General features: G+C 43.6%; 4 protein-coding genes across 4 annotated transcripts; 3 read left to right on the top strand and 1 right to left on the bottom strand.

The window, feature by feature from the left end:
* Positions 1-26: 26 nt before the first annotated feature.
* Positions 27-1025, bottom strand: gpr3 (G protein-coupled receptor 3; the record flags this gene model as incomplete). Its single annotated transcript, XM_083981659.1, has 1 exon — positions 27-1025. The coding sequence occupies one exon, from the start codon at positions 1023-1025 to the stop codon at positions 27-29; it is 999 nt and encodes a 332-aa protein (XP_083837785.1).
* Positions 1026-6537: 5512 nt separating this feature from the next.
* Positions 6538-8039, top strand: cd164l2 (CD164 sialomucin-like 2; the record flags this gene model as incomplete). The annotated part of the gene is made up of 5 exons (XM_083981537.1): positions 6538-6613; positions 7000-7086; positions 7392-7484; positions 7575-7616; positions 7876-8039. 5 exons carry the CDS (start codon positions 6538-6540, stop codon positions 8037-8039), a joined length of 462 nt encoding a protein of 153 aa, XP_083837663.1.
* A 2305-nt stretch (positions 8040-10344) lies between these two features.
* On the top strand, positions 10345-18321 carry sytl1 (synaptotagmin-like 1). Its single transcript, XM_083981469.1, has 15 exons — positions 10345-10436; positions 11559-11685; positions 13498-13646; positions 13761-13875; positions 13982-14081; positions 14167-14203; positions 14286-14326; positions 14605-14721; positions 14922-15088; positions 15186-15288; positions 15518-15679; positions 16061-16139; positions 16262-16361; positions 16604-16809; positions 17857-18321. Exons 2-15 carry the CDS (start codon positions 11561-11563, stop codon positions 17994-17996), a joined length of 1641 nt encoding a protein of 546 aa, XP_083837595.1. The 5' UTR covers positions 10345-10436; positions 11559-11560; the 3' UTR covers positions 17997-18321.
* A 927-nt stretch (positions 18322-19248) lies between these two features.
* On the top strand, positions 19249-21348 carry LOC310993403 (uncharacterized protein). The gene is made up of 2 exons (XM_083981745.1): positions 19249-19466; positions 20125-21348. The coding sequence occupies exons 1-2, from the start codon at positions 19286-19288 to the stop codon at positions 21015-21017; spliced, it is 1074 nt and encodes a 357-aa protein (XP_083837871.1). The 5' UTR covers positions 19249-19285; the 3' UTR covers positions 21018-21348.
* Positions 21349-21421: the final 73 nt, after the last annotated feature.

Below are 21421 nucleotides of genomic sequence, written 5' to 3' on the forward strand. Positions count from 1 at the left end.
TAGATTGTGTGTTGGTTTGGCAGTCTCTACACATCCACGGGGTAGTGTATGTGTGTGTTCTGTGTGAGTCTGTGGGGGCAGCAGGCCTGAAGCAGCACCTTGCGAATGTCTTTATTTCTCAGGCTGTAGAGGATGGGGTTGAGCAGAGAGCTGCCCGCCGCTGGCACCAAGGTGGCATAGGTGTACAGAGGAGGGCTGGACGCGTCTCCCAGCAACCCCCAGAGGGAGAAAGGCATCCAGCATCCCACAAACACGCTGAGGACCAGGAGTAACCGAGAGAAGCCCCTCCCACCGCCGTGTTTGCTTGCATATGATTGGTTGGCAGGGAGGAAGTGCCTCTGGGTAGCAATGGCGTGGGCGTGCCTCCTCGCCACCCGGCAGATTCCAGCATACAATTGCAGGGTCACCATCACAACCACCAGGAACCCACCACAGAGCAGCGATAGGTATGTCCGGGTCAAAGGTTTTGCAACAGAGCAGGACTCTGGCTCTCCAAGACAGTGCCATCCCATCGCTGGTCCCGCCCCGATGACACATGCACCAACCCAGACCAGCAGCAGGAGGATGGCGGCTCTGCGGCGTGATTCGCTTGAGCCGTAGGTGAGGGCGTGGCTCAGAGACAGGTAACGATCCAGAGCAACGCCCATCAGGCTGCTGAGTGAGGCGACCAGTGACGTCACCAGTAGTCCTGAGGTCAGCAGCTCCGACCAATCACTGGGCTCCACACAGAAGAGGAAGAGGAAGTGAAGGATGAGAGCGACGCCTGCCAGGAGATCCGCCAGCCCAAGGCTAGCCAGCAGCAGGAAGACAGGGGCGCGTAGAGATGGGGTGGCCAAGATGGTGGTGACGACGATTGCATTCTCAGCGGCGATGAGAGTTCCTGAAACACACAAGGCCACGCCCCAAACTGTGAGGGGTGGGAGGTCATATGTAGATGGGGTGGTGTCCTGCTGGTCCAAGGGGAAGAAGGGGTCTTCACCTCCTGAGGACTCGTCCCAGCCGAGGTCAGAGGTGTTCAGGATCATGGCTTGTCAGCAGTCAGACAAACACAGTCTAAGAGGGGAAGAGAAAAGGAAAAACATGTTTGACATTAGCTCTCATTGGTCATTAGTTTGTCTCCATTTGTCCATTTAAGTTAACAGCCTTTCCTTGACCAGAGTTGAGTGGTTGGAGTGCGGGAAGCTGCTGGAGGCCGGATGTGGCAACAGATAGAAGAGAAGATTTAATGTGGTAATGGAGTATTTAAGACCTTGGTCTCTTGTAATCCAGTGCAACTGAGCTATTGATTTAGTTTGATTAACACTATTAGTGCACTAAGTGGTATTTGTATTTGACATGCAGTGTGTTTTCTTCCTGCATCCTTTGTGGTGTTATTGTTTTTGTCAAAGAGGGATAAAAATATTACATTTGTAAATAACACATCCTATAATTGCAGTAAAACATGAACCAAACTAATATAGAGTAATTCAAAGTACACCAAATGATAATGATATTTCAATGACCACAGATTGTTTTTACTGTAGGCCAATGCTGCTGCTTTTGAAATGGCAGTGACGTCACAGTCTTGCGGGAAGTCACGCAAACTTGATCGATCTGTCGACTTAATGCATCGCGATACATAGAGTTATCACAGCATTAATTCGCCAGCAGGCTTACATCAGTGAAACTATCACAGATTGTTCTTCATCAGTGCGCTTCGTTTCAGGACCAGTCACTCTCAAATATATGAGAATCCACTGCCAGGTGAATCTCTGGGAGCTTCCACCTGAGGTTTCCCCTCTTGATACTGTCTGGACATAATGTTCAAGACTTGAGAAATGCCGCTATGAGAAGCCCGGGGTCAGATTCATGTAGCCCACCATGCACTGACTGCTGCATGTCTGGACTGAGGAAGCCTGCATAGTTTATTAGACTGAGGCTATTTAAAGAATCCGCCTGTTACAAGGTTAAGATGATTTGCGCTCTCTGGTATGTTATCATCTTGTATTGTACAACGTGTAAGAAATGTTCCTCTTGTAAAGGAACTACCACATCGTAGGCGTAATGCAATGATAAGATTGTTAGATTTGCTTACACAGGAGGAGATTTTATTTTTATCATTATTATTTTTCGATGAGTCCTTCGCCCCCCCCCCTCCCTCTCACGTTTCTCACTGAGGAGGTATATCCCACCTCCATGTGCGGAGGACCCTCTTGTATAATACAATTGCAGGTTCACTGCACCACAGAGGATGTCCCCCGCACATGCACGCATACTTGAACACGCACGTGCGGCACACACACGTATATACAACACATATTTGCATACACTGAAAAATGAATCTTACCTTATCAAAGCGATTCAGCGATTCCTTTGCAAGAGTTAAATAAATCAGGTCTCTTGTTAAGATCCGAGCCAAAGTGATGCTGTGGTGATGCTCTCCGCGTGGCACTGGTTTAAATAAGAAGGGCAGTCCTCGTGCTTGGTACTCCGTGCTCCCGTCTTCATCAAAAGTTGCGTTTCACTCTCACTCGGAGTCTCTTGTATCTATTTTTCTTCGGTCTCTCCGGAGCGCTTATTGGAGGCAGAATGGATGCTCAAGCGCGCGGACTCATCCACAAGAGAGCCTGTCTGACGTCAGTGACTGGGACCCTCGACCAATCAGCGGCCAGCACTAAGGATGCGGGGAGAGAAGGGAGGGGTCTGTATATGGAGTAATTTCATTCAGAAAAATGCGGCATCTCTATCGCCCCTCCCACTGCGGTTCACTCTTGCTCTCATTTCTTGTAATAATCACCACCGATATAACCCCCCCCACCCCCCACCCCCAACACACGTACATTTTCTCAATAAGACCCAGGGGCCTGGTTGAATGAGGGGATAGTGTTCCGAGATGGGCAGGGCTGGGAGGTGTGGAGCTCAGGGATGGCGCTGTCCACGGTGCTGAAAAGCATCTGGATGACTCATGGGGAGAGATGTCCTGCAGAGACACTGCAATCTGAGGGAAACAGACACTTCAAGTGAAATCTATCCTCCCAAATGAATGAATACAGGACAGTTTTGCACAAAATATTAGGCTATATAATTACCTTGGCATGAGGAATATTCTTATTATTCTTGGTTAAGTAGTGTTAGTCTTGGTGACGTGTACATAGATGAGGAGAACAATTGTCCACATAATACAACATCTTTTCATACATTAAAATAAATCACAGCGACAGACACTTCATTTATTAAATCTAGATACAATACAACATGCATCACACATGTCACGGCCCTAAAATCACTTAAAACTCTTAGTCCTGTTCTAGTAATGGTGCAATATTGGCATGAAGATTTGTGTCTTGGTGTAAGTGGTGAGGGAGGGTTTTCCTGCACCTGTTGTATTTATTTTTGCTTGTTCAGTCATGCATCGATTTGTCTAAGCATCAGTTCACAGAAACACCAGCACCTATACAGTTTCCTAACAGTAAGTATGTGTGTATGTGTGAGTGCGTGGGGGTGGTGGGGGGTGTCATGGCTTCCCCGGTTTGATAGTGTGAGCGTGGGTGCTGCTGCAGGATGGACTGTCTACGTGGTCGCGCATATCAATGCGCTAACTCGGGGGAATCTCGTCCGCGCTCGAGCCATATTAGGACACACTTCCTGCCGATAAACCCCTCCTACGTCACAGACAGGAACTGAGGTGCAACACTTCACAACTTGAAAAAAAGAAAGAAACTGCAAATTTCTGCAACATCACAACATCAACATTACACAATGAAGAGGTGTAAACGTGATAAGGACAGCACTATTGGCCTATCACATGATATTTATAGGGCATATTGTAAGTAATGTGTCCTGTGGAAAGTCCAGGTAATGTCTACAACACTCAAAACTGGGATGGATTCGTATTTCTTATGCTCCTGGACTCATGTCTTTTATTCAGACAGATAGATGATGTAACACATCGTCTGACAACATCCTACAACCAGGCTGTAAATTTCTGCATTATCCACCCGTTAGTCGCTGGTGTTACCGATTACTGCCAGCAGTGCGAGCATCAGTGGAGGAGGAAATCGTGTTTTACAGGATTGCGGAACAGCCCTTTGAATGTGCGTGCGTGCGTGCGTGTGTGTGTGTGTTTGAGAGAGTTTTATTTTTATTTATTATCACGCCAACACAGAGACCGAGCGTCCTGTGGCTCTGCACAGACAATGTTTGAGATAGAGCATACATAACATACATACAGTGCGAGATGTGGGAGTGGGCTGCATGAGCCACGTCGGTGTGAGTGGAGGAGGTGGTGATGGAGGAGTTCACTGCATTCAGCCTTATAGCAGCAGAAGAGTGTGTCGTGATGCTGGGATCAATGCACATGAGTGTGAGGGCTACAGTAGTTCCGGGCTATGAGTCAGAGCATCACAAAGCAGCACTTTCAACTTACTCCTTGTTCTGATGCAGGAGCAGGACCAGGAGAGGAGAGAAAAACCCATTTCTTAGTTGGACAACCTGACCTCCTTTTCACAAATTTGCACATAGCCTAATTAAGAAACCACCCAGTACACAAACACACATTCAAACATTAATTCACTGTTCAAATTTGGACAGCTGCTAAACACAGTAATACACATCTGTAATAAAACCTCAACTCAAGGTCATCTTGCTGTTATCATTCAACACTGCTTTATATATATATATATATATATATATATATATGTGTTCTTCTCTCAGTTGTTTGTCATGCACAAATCAATTATGGGTGAGAGGGGTTGACAAGTGACAAGACAGCACTGTGTCACAGACAGTGACACATTTGAAGTGATAATGGGCCATTGACGCACAAAGCTGTCTACTGTACGTAAATACATGGGATCTGATCGTCTCTACCACCCACGCCACTGTCATTCTGTTTTAAAATCATTCATACCTGGACTATATTTAGAAGTGTCTCAATTGGTTTGGATCAACAACCACACATTATTAAATGTACAATATGTAATTTTCCCTCAATCAAAACAATAACAAAAGACCAAGTTTGTGGTGTTGTAAAGTAGTTTTGGTTCATTGGCGTTTGAGTCTTCACTGCTCTTATTGCAGTCAGGTTCTCCTGGTTGAGATTTCTTCGTTGTCAGTCACTCATCTGTTTTTTTTCTTCTTTTTACCAACATTTTTCCTCTCCAAAACAAAGTGATTAAAACACTAAGCAGTTTCACATAAAAAAAAAAATCATCCCAGAGGGCCTGTGAGCTGAGCTGCTGTTAACGTTTGCTCAGTTTGTTTCTCTGATAACTAATGACCCAGACATTCAGGTGGTTTTGAGCCAAATTATCCACAGAAGTCCCCTCATCTCCAAAACAAATGGAGTTTGTGATTAAATCTGGTGACAACACAGAATAAATCTGCATGAAAATTTAGTATTTCCCCCACACTGTTCAGCAGACACAGAGCATTGGATGGGCTATATTGAGTTTGTTTCCCCAATACCATAAGATAAATCCATCTGAATCATATAAGAGACAACCATGACATAAAACATGTGTTGTGGCTTAGACATGGATACACATGTGTAAGGAGATACAACGCCATTTAGAAAGTGACAAATAAATCAATTATTACTGTATTAGTCCTGGTTTGAAAGTTGTTGCAGACATATTGGATAATGCAAGCACACAACTCAAAAAAAGTTATAGGATATTAATTTTTAATACCAACAATTACATATAATATCACATATTAATCAGATATTTTCATTGTGGAGAAAAGAAAATCTGTGTTTGAATCTTCAGACAAATTGATCTCAGATCTCTCATAACAGTCATTAGCACCTTTATTTGTCTTTATACTGCTTAAAATGCAGACACTTCAGACACCTTATCACCTTTCGTGCTTCTTGAATTTTAAGTGTAGAGGCCTGGATAGGTGAACATACCCTGTATTTCAAACATAAAAAGAAAAAAAGTCAGACAAACAATGGTTGGTAGCAGGAATACATTCAGCCATGAATGTTGGTCTGGCAGTCAGTCCCTTACTTTAGTCCTAATAACGATTGGTTATATTGCTGTGGGATTTGGTAGAGATGTTCACAGGGGACCCTGGGGATGGATTGTCAAAACTCTGATCTCCTGTTATTTCATGGACCCTGACAATGAGGATATATCGGTAAAAAAAAAGAAAAAAAAAGGCTACAAAACACCTGTGTTAACTAGTGCAATTTGTATGGTATCATGTGTGAATACTAGTGCGTGCATGGACAGTCAGCTGAGGTAAACAGGTGTCAGTCCATCCAAACCGGTGTGTATTTCAGGAGTGCTGAGCTGGGCCAATTGGTTGCTAGGAAACCAAGTTTGGGTGTCTCTCATGTTACACAGATCTCTGTGTCTCCTGTCTTTCTTTCTCTGTATCTCTCTCTCTGCGTACAGACAGGAATCATATCTCTATTTGCAACCACCGGCCACTTTTTGGAGGACTTACAAAAGACGTCTTTGTTGGAAACTTCTTTTGTCTACAACAATTCGACTCAAATCACAGAGGTTCCCAGCTGTCATTTTCAGGTGTCGCTGCTCTGTGGCTGTCAAGATGCAGCGGTGGGTATTGAAGGTCCTTTGCTCCACGCTGCTGCTTCTAGCAGGGGTGTCAACTGTATACTCAGCAGGTAAGGGTGCACATATATGTGTAACATCTTTTCTTCCTGTTCCCTTCACTTTTTTTTTTGTCTTGAAACTTGTTCTACATTTTCTATAGTGACTCTTTCACTTGATTCCACGATAATGTCTCTCTTCTAATTTGCTCTGATGATGATGATGATGATGATAGTAATTTTACAAACTGACAAAACGCAGGTGAATTTGTACTCTTCCATCCTTTCTCTGGCATGACTATGGTCATTTGCCCACACACTTTTGCCTTTTCTGGCTCTGTCCACACTGGTGAGACGTCTCTCAGTAATTACAACTTTAAAATGGTTCTGCGGAAAGATAATTGTGCAATTGGCATTGATTGACATTTCCAATTGACTGCCTGTTTTATTCCCTCCTCCAGACTGTTCTCAGGCCGACTCATGTGACCTGTGCGTTGGCGACTCCATGCTCAACCTGACCGGCTGTGTCTGGAGGCTTTGTCCAGATGGTGACGACACACACACACACACACACACACACACACACACACACACACACACACACACACACACACACACACACACACACACACACACACACACACACACACACACACACACACACCTGTGACCTCCGGTAGTAATTCAATCATCACAGCTACTGTAACATAATCTTCCCTGGTTTGTACAAGATGACTGAATTATTTAGTATGCCAGGAATGCACACATGACAGACAGACAAACACACACACACGCACGCACGCACACACACACACACACACACACACACTAAAAGGCTTGTTCTCTGTCTCAGGTAATGATACAGGCATGTGTGTGACTGATGAGGGCGACTCAGCAGACAACACCATGAACTGCAGCTGGACCCGAGTGTCTGATTTGTGCACAGGTAGTAAAGAGTTCCCTCTGAGACTGACACAGATCATTCCCATCATGCAACCTCACTAACTCATCTCTTTTGCATGTTTTCATTTTCCAGTTGCGGAGAACGTGGCTGAGGGAGGAGGTGAAGGTGACTCAGGTAGTTTGTATCAGCTCTACTCCAGCATCCCAGCTCCCCCTTCCTCTTGCGTCAGACATTAACTATTCCCCTAAGAGCTGAGTAAAATGTTCCCCAGTGGCACTCAATTAGTCATTTTTATCAGGAAAAATCTCCATCATGCTTTCTCTGAAATAAAAAAACAAAAACCTGACGCTCTCCTCTTTTTTCCCCCACTCTCCTCTTGCTTTCACGTAATCCCCTGCCATTAAACCCATTAAACCCTGTCCTTTCCCTCCAGGCAATGACAGTAACACCAGCTCATCCCCAGAGTTCTCCCAGGCCAAGTTTGACATGTCCAGTTTCATCGGTGGCATCATCCTGGTGCTGTGTCTGCAGGCGGGAGGCTTCCTTGCCATGCGCTTCCTCAAAACCAAAGAGCAGAGCAGCTATGACCCCATGTGAGTTTGTGCATGTAGGTGTTAGAGAAGAGAGAATTTAGCGCGACTCTATCAGTTTAAGTATGTGCATGGAAATATGTCTGTCTGTGTGTGAAGTGGTGTAGGGTTGGTGCGACAGCAGCCTCTAGTGGCAGGAGCGACCAACAGCAGCCAGCCCAGTCAACAAAGAGATTCACCTTCAATATCCTCTAGATTGTATTTTGATTCCGATCACTAACTTCATCTGTCCATATCAAAATCCTGTCTGTCTGTACGCAGAGAGCAGCCACAATGAAGTCAAGATGTGTGAAGGACAAGCATATGAGGGTGGAGGACAGCAGAGCGGTGACTCATCGACTTGTGGTGACAAGATTTTTTTTTCCTTTCCTGAGCCTCTGTCATTTTTGGTTTGGTCCCCATCTGTACCCCTGAGGGTTGGGCGTGTTTATTAGAGGATACTTCCCTCAGATTACTGCATTGTGTAAGGAGTGTCTGTGCATGTGTTCACTGTCTATAGCTCCATATTTACTTCTCAGAGATACAGGATATTGGCTGACACAAAAAGACTCTGATTATGTCACTGATTCACCTTTGTGATTGATATCAAACATAAATCCTAACTAATATTATTTTAACTTGTTCAAAGTTTGTCCTCTTGCAAACAAGGCTGTATCAAATGAACTGTTTTGACTGTGTAAACAGTACAGTGCAGTTATGGGAAAGAGTGATATAATCCCATGCAGACAGAGGGTCAGACAAGGTCATTACTGGCATTTTAAACTTTTTTTCAACAACACTAAAATAGTACAAAATGAGGACTGTGGGTATTGTATCTAGGAATACTTCTGTATGTCCTATGGAGTGTGAAATACCTTAGTATTTTATTGAAACCAAAACTTAAAGAACATATTATGTTTTATTTATTTTATATATATAAACTTCTAGTGTGTGAAATAGTTTGTCCAGGAACCCTAAGAAGCCACTGTGAGGCTTCCTGAGGGCATCCAGTCCCCACTTTTGGACCATAGGAAATGACTTAGAAGTAGTAGACCTTTAAACTTCATGCCCTCCAGTATGCTACTGGCACTTCATGACTTTGATTGGTGTGCTTTTTTTTTTTTTTACAAAGTTCATTTTCATGGGATGGATTTCAGGTTTGATTGCCCACATTTTTATGAGAAACATATCAGCTTTAGCCCTTACAACCCAGAGAGATGTGATGTGACTCTGTTTACTCGTGTTAACACTTGTTAGGTTAGCTATTATGAAATGTTTGGATTTTTTTTTTTGTGATGCCATTTGAATTTGAATGTTTAATAATGCTGGTTGTCTGAATAAACAAAGAACAAAAACCTGTTTCTCCCAGCATGTTCGTACAGATGTGTGTGTGTGCATACCTGATTTCTTGCATGCCAATGAGAACATGGTGGCAGCGAATCACTGTTAGGGATTGTACAGCATGTGCTGAATGCGTGTTTGCCTATGCCAGGAGAGCAAGTGAACAGATTCAGCTGTATTCTGGGTGCAACCGCAGATGTATGGAGATACGAAACTCTAAGACTGTATGTTGGTGTGGGTATGGATGCAGTGAGATCACAGCGCTTGGTGGAGGCCTTTAGGGGAGCAGCAGGATGGCTGGTTGGATGCACCAGTCGCTGTCTGAGCCAGAACCTGCAGGCTTGAATAAACCCACACAAAAAAGCTTCCCAACTGGGCAGACTGTGGCTGTAATCCAAGTCTGTTGACAAAAGACAGGACTGAATACATGGTCTTTTTTTCCCACTCTGAGCTCACCCTCCCCCTACACACACACACACACACACACACACACACACACACACACACACACACATTTCTAGTGAGAGAAAGGAAAATCCACCACACACACATCATTACAAGTCCACACTGAAGTTATGGGTGTTTTTTTTTATATGCTGCTGGCATTTCTAACAAGCAGGAGACTGTGTTTGTGTCATTGTGTGTACATACGGTGGAGTGGGTGCAGCAGTAGCACCCTCAGTGTGCAGCCGAGTGTGTGTGTTTAGCAGGTGTGGACGGCCATAAGGATGAAAGTTACATCCCACCTCCACCCTGCAATTGGTGGTAGAACATCCGTGTGTGAGTGAGTCATATCACACAGTCAAACAAACACACACCACACGCACACGCACGCGCGCGCACAAACACACTTGTCATCCTCCTTCTCTATAGGCTACTTTCTGTTTGTTTCCGCCTCGCGCCCGGCTCCCAGCTGAGTGGAGCCCCCGTGCGCACTGACTCTGGAGGGCGTGTTCACTGCGTTTACTCAGCACACAGACCTAGACACGCACATACACACACAGGCACAAACACACACTCACACTCAGGACAACTTTGCACTAAACTTTTTCACAGATGGAACCGACGGAGGCAGTAAAGTAAGGTAACGCATTTTGATTTTTTCACTCTCATGTTTCTCTGTGTGTGAGTTTTAAGGGGAGAGTTTTACCCTCGATCCAAAAAAGAAAAAAAGCGAAAAAAGTGGCGACAGGTGTCCTGTCTCTCGCGCTGGTTATGATGAGGAAAGTTTCTGCACGGGCAGACTTTCCACTGAGAGACTTCATGGAAATAATAACGATAGGTCAAGTGAATGATCACTCAGAAATATAGTAGTCGTGTTAAGAAAACAGAAGCAACTGTCCAGTCGGGTTAAGCAGGAGTGGCCAGGTATGTGGATACAGTTATATGGGGGAAATCACCCAAACTCTATTTTACCATCAGTATTTTATATTATTATTATCTTCTGTGGTGGTTTGGATATCAGGTTGTAAGAGCTGTGCTGCTTTCTTTCTATCATATCCTGTTCACATAACTTCTTGGGAAAAGAAAACCTTTTGCGCATGCGTAAAGTAGGTGCTCAACGGTAACAGCCTCAGGGCCGTGGACACACACTGAGAGACATTTAACTGTAGTGCAGCAGTTTAGTTAGTTTTGTGTCCACGGAAATTTGCGACCCTTCTTTTAAACACCACCTCAGTCTCAGTATCAGAGCAGGAAATGGCAGCTTGAATAATTCAAATTTCCTTTCAAGGCTATTTTCTTTTCTTTTTGTAGTTTTAGTAGACAGGTTACAGTAGAGAGCATTTGGCAGAGATTATAAAGTCACAATAACAGACAGGAATAACCTACCTGAAACAGCATGTGTCCTCACACACTGAGACACCGAGAAGCCGCATGAGGACAGGATTTCAAAGTGCACTTGGGCCTGGAAAGTTTGCAGTGCCTGGTTCAGTTCTCCTCTAGGGATGATAAACAGAAATGAAGGAGTTCACAACATATTATGTCTTTACTTAAACTCAAAAATAATCAACGACAAACGACACCAACTGATATACCTACACAGGACCACATAGAAAGGTAACGTAAAAAAGAAAAGAAAAAAGATCCAGGTAGTTTTTACACTGTCGTAATGTAATATGGTGCCGTTAGGACACAAATCTGACGAGTGATGAATAATTTTCATGTGTTTGTTTGAGGATGGTGTTCATGTGTGCCTCTCTCTCAGGGATGGATGGGGAGCGGGTTGACTCATCTCTTGACCTGAGCCACCTCACAGACCAGGAGCAGTCTGTCATCCTGCAGGTCTTACATCGTGACCAGGAGCTGCGTCTTCGTGATGAAGGACGTGTGAGGTGAGAGGCGAGTGTTTCTCCATTCAGGGGGCCACTTCCAGTAACCACAGTGTCCAAGTAATGAGCACTAACATTACAGACGGAGGTGACAAATTAACCGCAGGTATAAAGTCTCACCCTAAGGGCACAGTTGGTTTGACATCTGGCAACTACGAAGGCTGCAGTGTATGATTCATTTTCATACTCATCAAGCCATTCAGAGGCCTTTTGTGTGTTGTGGGTGGGAGCATTGTCAACGTGGAGACAACTGCTCCCGTCAGGTCATAGTGTCATCATTATCATTAACAGTGAACATTAGAGGTGATGTATTACAATCATTTATCTGTAGGACACCTGTTATATATAAACACCTGCATTAGCTTTGTTTCTCCACTCTTTTTTTCCCTTTAATTTGCCATCACCATATTGTAGTTTTATGCTGAGTAACTGAAACGTCAGTGGGCACTGGGCAGCGTCAAATAATTACTGCTGTATGCACTGCTCTTAAGGTTTTGATCTTATTCAGGATGTGATATTTGCATGGTATAGAGACATCTGGCCATTCATATCCGAGGGTACATGTTCATTACAAGATCTCTGATTGTCTGGCAGCAGCTGTGTCCTGATCCCTCAACATCTGATCACAGGCAGGAGGACGCAGTTTTATTTCTGGCAATTTCTGCACTTATTTTTTGTTTTATACTGACTACAACGTAACTTGAGTTGATGATGCACCTGTATACATGGTGCAGTTTTTCTTATTTATTTATTTCGGACATTGAATCACTTCATCACACACAATTTCAGTTACTCAATACAAGCACATGACCAAAAGGGAAAACGGGAGAGGCATAAAGCTTATCAGGTCCCGCCCCGATTACCATTCAGAATACATTAATTTCATCACAATTTTTCTTTCTTAGCATACGTGATACAACAGCAGAGCTGCGGTCTGGACTCCAGACAGCCAGTACAGAATATCGTTAAACCGCTTTCTCTAGGTTTAAATCAATTTATAATGGTCTAGAATAGAGTTTCGTATTTCTTTTTTAAAAGCCCACAAGTTTCTTGATTTTTTTTAACCTCATCATCTAGTTTGTTCCACTGTTTGACACCAGTGACTGAGATAGAAAAGTTAAAGATGATGGAAGTTTCTCAGGTTAAGACATTGAAGGTGACATGAACTGCACAACCTAATCACAAAGGTACATATGAATATTCTATGTTGACAAACTGGAAAACCTTTTTTTTTTTTCTACTTTATGTTAACTATTTAGATAATTGCTGTTTTCTGAGAAAAGTTTGCAGATGTTGACAGGTGGCCTCCGGTTGGGGATCTCCATTGTACCTCTGCCTTTGTTAAGTCTAACAGTTGAAACACCTAACTCTTCTGTTTGTTGTGCTTCTTATGATTAATATTTCTGGTTGGACCTGAGCTAATGACTTTTATTTATTTTCTTTTTTTGATCTATTTGAGACGCTAAGAACAAAGATTGTTTGTCATTTAAGGTGAATCTGTTACTATTACTTAATAGTGTAATATTTAATCAAAAATCTTTTATTACATTTTTATCATTTTAATATTTCATCGTTTATTTTATTTATTGATGGTCTCTATGTGTGAGGCGGGTGAACTCAACAGAACTGTGCAAACATAGACAGTTGTTAGTTACTGTGCATATTAACACGTGTCTTTTACAAGCCGAGTGTTCTTTGACAGCAGTTCCAGCGGCGCCTGTAAACCGTCTGTTTAGTTTCTGATGTCAGCTGACCTCTGAAAACAGGAGGTTGTGATTCTTTGCTGTTTAACTTGGCTACATGTCAATGCTGCAGGGACCTGGAGCAGGCAGAGACAGACCCGACGCGTCTGCGCTTCCTGTCAGGAGCGTGGTTCAGCGAGGAGCGCAGCAAACGTCATCGCAAGGTGTCAGGCTGCGACCTGGTCCACGCCACCATACGTCACAGGAAGACTAAGAGCAGAGGTGAGTTGTCATTCAATAAATAAGTACTAGTACTATGTCTGGCCTGCAGGGCTGCTCTCCTGTTGTTATAGGGATATCCCGATGATGGGTCTGTGGTTGTTTCCATGGTTACAGATGTACCCCTGGCTGGGCTGTTTAACGGAGGAAGAGACGAAACCTCACACAATGATGACGACTCTCTCGAGGCAAAGGGAAGACTGAAGGACAACAAGGGAGATGAGATTGGAGGGTGAGCGAGGGCAGGGAGTAATCACATCATGTGCTGCAGGATTTGTGTGAAACATTGAAACATTACATTAAACTTACATTTAATCCCTTCTTGTTGGTGTTTTCAGGAGTAAAGGAGGTTTTAAACCCCCACCAACGCCCACACACGCACTCACACCCACACTCACACCCACACCCAGAAGAAAAAGTCCACTGCTGCTGATCCGTGTGAGTAAGCATGTTTCTCATCTCCACACCTGAAATAATTTCCTAAATAATCCTCCACGTGTTAACAAATCATCTGTGATTCCAGGGTCTCAGACACAGGAATAGTTCCTTGTCATCCAAAGGTAAGAAAGTTTCCGTCTCAGCACCTCTGTATCTATCTATCTGCCTCTTTGCACCAATATTAACCCATCACTCTGCTCATAGAGTCTGAAAGGAGAAGTAACGGCCACTCAGAAGAACCTGAGGTGATTAAAAAACACATCCACATTCACAGATTATCAAGACTAATGGTTTTAATAAACACTGCTTTTAACTAGCTGATGGCTTTCACACTTTCTTTTCAGACTCTCCATCAACAAGGAGTCAATATCTGTAATGATCTGAATGTATAAATCAATCACACATATTCCAGTGGTGGGGTATAAGAGAATAGCAAAAGAACTTGATATGTAGGGAGAGGGTACCAACTGATAGATAATCAATAGTGGTGCTGTATCTGAGAAATGTGTTTGTGTGCATCTAGGATGACTTTGACCATCACAACAGAGACTCTGACTCTATGGGCAGCAGCCCGACAGAGGGAGACCCATGCTCTCTGAAAACCAGCAGCTCCACCAGCAGCCTTCAATCAGGCTACACGGTATTGGTCACACACACACACACACACACACACACACACACACACACACACACACACACACACACACACACACACACACACACACACACACACACACACACATTTGATTAATTGACTATCCAACAACGCAATGATGACTCAGCTCAGGACAGTGACGTCAGTGCTGATCTTTGTTCTGCGTGTGTGTGTGTGTGCTGCAGCTCAGTGGAAGCATGATGAGTCTGTTCAGCTCGGGGGATTTTGGGCTGGTGGAGGTGAGGGGCCGTATCCTGTTCTCATTGGTTTACCATACCCAGAAGGAGGAGCTGCAAGTCACAGTGTATCGCTGCGAGGACATCGCTTCAGCACGCAAGAACCGCTCCGACCCGTAAGTGACGGGAGTGTTGCGCGTGTCGTGCGTAATGCAGCAACAATGTTACATGCAAAAGCAGTCCCACATAACATTTGTGTGTATGTTTCTACAGATATGTTAAAACCTATCTCCTGCCGGATAAGTCGAGTCACAGTAAGAAGAAAACTTCAGTGAAGAAGAAGACACTCAACCCGGTCTATGATCAGACACTCCGAGTGAGACACTCTCTCATTTACATATTACATAAAGTGGCAGCTTCACATGAATCTTCCATCTTTCTTTTGTCCTTCACCTCCTCTCCACGTGTCCTGCTGCAACATGCACTGCACTCACTTATTTCTCCACTGACCCTGATTCTCCATGAATATAAGATCTCATAATTATTTGCCCTGTCCGTCCATCCTGATATATGTTAATACTCATACTCTGGCTCTGTTCTGTCAGTACAAAGTGAGGACTGGGGAGCTCCAGAGTCGGACCTTGAACCTGTCGGTGTGGCACGCCGAGCCCTTTGGGAGGAACGTGTTCCTGGGTGAGGTGGAGGTGGCTCTGGCCCACTGGGACTGGACCTCCACTCAGCCGCTGTGGCAGGACCTGCAGCCACGGGTAGGGAGAGGAGAGCAGATATGAATGGATTGCATGCAAATACACACTCGTGCGGCCACACAAATTAGCATGTGTGTTTGAATATTCCCAGACTAATATTTACCAAAACACTATGTGGCCCGCGTCTACATTTGTTTAGTATCTGAGTGTCTGTGCAACAGCAGTTTTGGCAGCTTTGTTGAAGACACAGAATACAGGGAGGAGTGTCTCTTGTGTCTGGGAGAGCTGAAGGGAGAGGAAGACATGCTGTGAATATCAACTAAGGTTTTACGTAACCTTAATCTTTTCCTGCTTCCACACTTCTGCTTCCCTCCTCCTCGCTTTTTCATTCTTTTGTCTTTTCCTCCCCTTCGGTTTTCAACTCATCACCTCACATCACAGGTTTATTTGAATCCAGACTCCATCAGCAGTCGTGGGACCATCATGCTCTCTATTAAGTTCATCCCAGAAGGATTTGAGGGTGAGCAGATCACATTTATCGTGAATGCACATTATGTCCTACAGTATATCACTACTGCGTGACTCTCATACATTTTCTGTGTGTGTGTGTGTGTGTGTGTGTGTGTGTGTGTGTGTGTTAAGGTGTTGGTCAGCCACTGACAGGAGAGCTTTACATCTGGCTTCGAGAAGCTCAAGGTCTCTTGTCCAACAAAGGAGGTGCTATAGACTCATTTGTTAGAAGGTGTGTCAGCTCTGCATCATATTTTCTGGTATTTTGACTCATCTCCAGTAGTGAGTGGACGTCAGTCCCCTAAATGCTGCCTCAAAACACACTCAAATCAGTGCATGCCTCCGTATACTGTAAAACAATGACCATAAAATACTAAAACAGTCAATCTGCCTACATACACCCACAATTTCAAACTTGACTCACAATTTAACACACAATCATTCATAATCATGTCATATTTTAAACCCCCAAAGCTTCATACTCCCAGATGCAAGTAGGCAGAGCGGCCAGAAGACGCGGGTGGTGAAGCGCTCCATCAGTCCGACCTATAACCACACCATGGTGTATGATGGCTTCCACGCCGGCGACCTGAGAGAGGCCTGTGCCGAGCTGACTGTGTGGCAACGTGAAGGGTTAAAGACACACGTCTTAGGAGGGGTTCGTCTAAGCTGTGGAACCGGTGAGAGTTTCTGTGATATACATATTCACATTAAAAAGAAGAGTTTGTTGTTTCCAGGAGTTAGCTCCTGTAAAGGGTTTAGAGAAAGTTTCCGTCACATCCTGACATATTCTTGTTTTGTTTTGTTGATGTCATATTCAGTATAAACTGTGTATGTGTGTTTCTTGTTGGTGTTGCAAGCAAATACCAGATGTTGCTTTCATAAATATAAAATGCTTCATGTCTTGAGCGGCTTACTACTTCTCTCGGGAGCCCCTGGGTGTTTAGAAAACTGAAAGCTACTGAAAAGTAGGAACCCCGTTTTCAGGACACTGAAGGTCGACAGAAGTGCCACCGCGACACAGGAGCTTTTCACCGTAACTGATCTGTTTTTTTGTTTAGCTGCTATCATTATACATGTGCAAAAGTGAAAAGTGGTAAGACTGGTTGCTTTAACAGGTTTCTTCCTGTTTGAGTGGAATCTCTTTGTGACGGAAAACAATGTAGGCAAGTCAGGCGGTGAACCGATGCTGCGGCCTTTACTGAAAGTAGCCAAGCTTCATCTGTAGGGGTGTTTAGCAGTGGTGTGGTGACAGTATTTTGGTCCAGTATGTCATGTTGTATTTCATTCTGTTGGCATTTCAGGCATCTCATATAGTCCTGCTGTCGGAGCGAGGTCGTTTCTAGGTGACGTCTAGTGCACTGCTGAATATCCTATATCAGGTTGTTGGGTGCTGAAATCCTCCACCTAGACCTACAGTAGGGTGGGGCAAAACTTATAGATGTGAGCAATGAGGAAATGATTTAAAGATCAGTAAACCTTCACCTTTGACTGTGTTGTGTTGCACATACCGTAGCGGATGTTGCTGTTGTTGATAAACTGTGTGCAGCATAGAAGATCAAACCACTGATACACTAGTAGCAACTGCTGCATCTTATGTCTCGCTGTGGGTTTCCTGAAGGAAGAAGATGTCAGCAGATTGGTGTGTGTGTGTGGGTTGCGGTGGGGATTTCTGTGGTGATGTCTTCAACATAAATTATATTGTTTTTTTTATTTTTTGATGGCAGGTCAGAGTTACGGTGAGACCGTCGCTTGGATGGACTCCACAGAAGAGGAAGTCGCTGTGTGGTCCTCCATGATTGAAAACCCAAACCACTGGATTGATGCAACACTATCAATCAGAACTAACCTCAACTCCCGGCCTTAGTGACTCAGACACACTTCATGCACAATCACACACTTGAACACACGCTCAAATAATGGATGGACTGAAAGAATACTGAGCACATTAGCACATTTAACTCTGCACAATGACACACACACACACACTGTTTATTTCTGTTGTTTATACAGACGACAACACACGCAGGGGGAGTCAGTAGCGGTGCAATATTGTGAATTAATGGTGTAGAAATATTTAGTTCTGAAACCAAATCGGTCTGCTTTTCAAGTGTTTTACTTGTATGTTTTGGGTTCAGTCTGTGTCTTAAAAGTGCATTTGCAATCCCCATGTAGTTTATTAATTAAATATCAAACCTGAATTCATGTAGCCTTTTGATTTACTTACTGATGTTATGTCAGAAATAATTGAATTTCATTAAATGAATTTCCCTTTGGGGATTAATTAAGTAATTCTTATTCTTATTATTCTTATTGAACAGAATTAAAACTTTTTAAATAGCTATTTTAATTTTATTTACAAAAATTGTTTTATAATTATTTTGTTATGTCTCAGATCTTTCAATCATTTTTGAGTATGTCAGAAACATACAAACTGCAAAATACATCCTCTGATTACATTACTTTAATTGGAATAGACTTAAAAAGCCTGCATTAATTACATGTACTCAACTTTCCCTTGTGCTGCACACAGACTGTAGGTGCTGCATTAGCTGACTGCCACCTTGTGGTCAGAGTTTGTAACAATTCTCATTTTAAATTTTCATGCAAATTAAAGAGGGAGCAGTGAATGATACAGTCAAGAAGACAAGCAGAAAAAACAATGTTGAATAATTTCTCCTAACTTTTTTTTTCATCGAAACCCCATCTTCAATCAATACATTCAAGGACATTGGAGACATTTATCATGTGAGCCCTATGTGTGAGCCATTTGGCCAAACATCCTCTCCAACAGGGGGCGATCTGCACATTCCTGCTTCAAGATGAAATGTAACCGGAAGTAGAGCTATTTGGTTTCCAAAATTAAATCTCAATAAAGGTATGTCTGTTTTTACTTTAATCCTTGTAATTAATTAATGATAAGTCACTTTAGATGCACTTCACTTCAAGATTTGTATAAATAAATTATAATTGATATGGTGTTTTTCAAACCCTCGTCCTGCTGCAGTTCCACTTTCCTTTATCAGTCGTTGCGTACTTTGCACTTTTATTTTGGAGGTTTTAACCGGATATAGGGACCTATATATCCCATAGACTGTTATATCGTGCTTGACAACACTGTGTGCTTCAGGAGGTGAGAGCTGACAGGTGTGTAACATGTCTGGGATGCAGCTGCTGAGGCAGTTCATCAGGGAGCGACTGAGCGCAGCGGCGGAGGAGATCTTCACCGCCGTGCAGAGGAGCATCAGGGAGGAGGGCGAGGGGGAGGAAGCTGCTCAGCCCAAAGAAAACAACCAACAACATGGGTTTAAACAAGAAGTGTCGTTACACGGCGAAGGTTTGTTTACTTATGTGTTTGTTAACATGTATTAGGAGGAGTTGAGATGGTAGGAAGTGAAACCGGCTGCTAATCCTCTTCTGCCTCGGGCTAGTTGCGCAAGAGACTGTCCGTTACTGGCACAACACACTTGAACCTCTGCTCTAACTGTCAGCAGTGGGCATTGCATTGTGGGTGATGTAATCGCAGTGTTATTAAGAACACGGCTCTCAGGAGATAAAAATAGAAAGTTTTGCCATATAAATGTGTTATTCATAACCATGTGTGCACTATAGACCGTTTCAGAGAGTATAAACAAATACAGGTGTTACCAAGGATACTAATTAAGGCTCCATTCCATTTAGTGTACCAGAGCGTTTTCTAATGAGCCACACCTGTCTTTGTTTATACTCTCTGAAAGGGTCTATAGTAGATCTTCTAAGTTGTCTTCAAAGCCGCCCTGTATAGTGACCAACAATACTGAAGCCCTATGATCACTGATGCCACTAAATGGTGCTGCTCCTGATGACTCATGGTCATACACGTAACACGTCACATGTCACAGTGTGTATCCATGACCATGAGGTATGACGAGCCAAATATTCTCTAATTTTAAATGCAGGTAAACTCATGTCTAGGTACTGGGCAAATTGACCTCTCACTTTTACCCTCTTTACAGACCCACCACAGGTCCTTGTCTGTGCACATGAGCAGAAACACTCTGGGGAGGAGTGGAGTCCTGAGAGCTGCCCGACTGTTGACTCCAGGGACTGTGGCCAAATCAAACAGGAACAGCAAGAGCCATGGGTCGATCCAGAAAGACAACAGACAGATACGGAGAACTCTGAAGCTGCTTGTTTGAAACTGACTCCCACCTGCATGAAGAGCGGCGTTTACTCAGACGTGGGTGAGATGAAAACTCATGACGAAGGGAGTGAAAACAGAAAGCCTAGCTCCTCAATGGACCATGGAAAGGTTGAGGGAAACTCTCTGTCAAGTGATAACTGTTGGACTCTTTTGCCGGGTTGTTCTGTAACTCTAAATAGCATTGGGCCTCAGCTGAGTTTAGAAACACTAACAGGCAATAGTGTCAGTAAAGACATGAAAGTCCACATGCACACAGGGGAAATCCAGCTGACTGAAAGTCCTGAACCACATAACCCAAGTCCACCAGACAAAGAGGCAAGGAGAAGAAACAAATCCCACTGCTGTCGTTTCTGTGGCAAAGAGTTCGGCCACAGTGCACATCTAGCTGCACATACTCAAATCCACACCGGGGAGAAACTGTTCCAGTGTGAAGTGTGTGGTAAAGAGTTTCGACATGGCAACAGCGTGACCGTGCACATGAGGATTCACACGGAGGAGAAGCCGTACCGCTGCAGGATCTGTGGGAAAGAGTTTCGTCATGTAGGGAACTTAAATGTACATATGAGAATCCATACGGGCGAGAAACCCTACAGCTGCAAAGTGTGCGGAAAAAGGTTCAGTCGAAATTATTTGATGACTAAACACATGGGTGTTCATACAGGTGACATGAGCGCAGGCAAGAGAAGTGTCAGTCTCACTTCATGAGATCTCAGGAGTGCTGGGAGACGGTTGCAGATTTGAGAAGGAAATTGCATTTGATAGTAATGATCAATTTGAATACCTTTTTGTAAGTTAATTATTGCAAATAAATTGTGGGTTATCAAAAAATGAAATGAAATGATATAAAACATGATATTCCATTATGCACAATTGTGCCATATAGGCCTAATTGCCATTTCAGGTGGTAATTGTATGACAGTGCACAGTATCTCTTCACTTTAAATGATATGGAGCTTTTAACAGTCATCTTACTTTAAGTGCCTCAGTCATGTAGCTGCTTAGATGTTATTAATAAACTTTAAATTTCAAGTTTTGATTCTGAATGTATTTTATATTCTGTATTCAGGCATTGCTTAATACACGGACCATGACACTGGTAGAATCAAAAC

The sequence above is a fragment of the Trachurus trachurus genome (assembly GCF_905171665.1).
Source record: "Trachurus trachurus genome assembly, chromosome: 11".
In the NCBI taxonomy this organism is placed as follows: domain Eukaryota; kingdom Metazoa; phylum Chordata; class Actinopteri; order Carangiformes; family Carangidae; genus Trachurus; species Trachurus trachurus.

Excerpts from the sequence above, each read along its gene's own strand:
- sytl1 (XM_083981469.1), top strand. The coding sequence starts at position 11,561 with ATGGATGGGGAGCGGGTTGACTCATCTCTTGACCTGAGCCACCTCACA. Across the intron at positions 14,204-14,285 it reads TAGTTCCTTGTCATCCAAAG|AGTCTGAAAGGAGAAGTAAC; the intron begins GTAAGAAAGTTT and ends CTCTGCTCATAG. Across the intron at positions 15,289-15,517 it reads TCTATGATCAGACACTCCGA|TACAAAGTGAGGACTGGGGA; the intron begins GTGAGACACTCT and ends CTGTTCTGTCAG.
- LOC310993403 (XM_083981745.1), top strand. The coding sequence starts at position 19,286 with ATGTCTGGGATGCAGCTGCTGAGGCAGTTCATCAGGGAGCGACTGAGC. Across the intron at positions 19,467-20,124 it reads AGTGTCGTTACACGGCGAAG|ACCCACCACAGGTCCTTGTC; the intron begins GTTTGTTTACTT and ends CCCTCTTTACAG.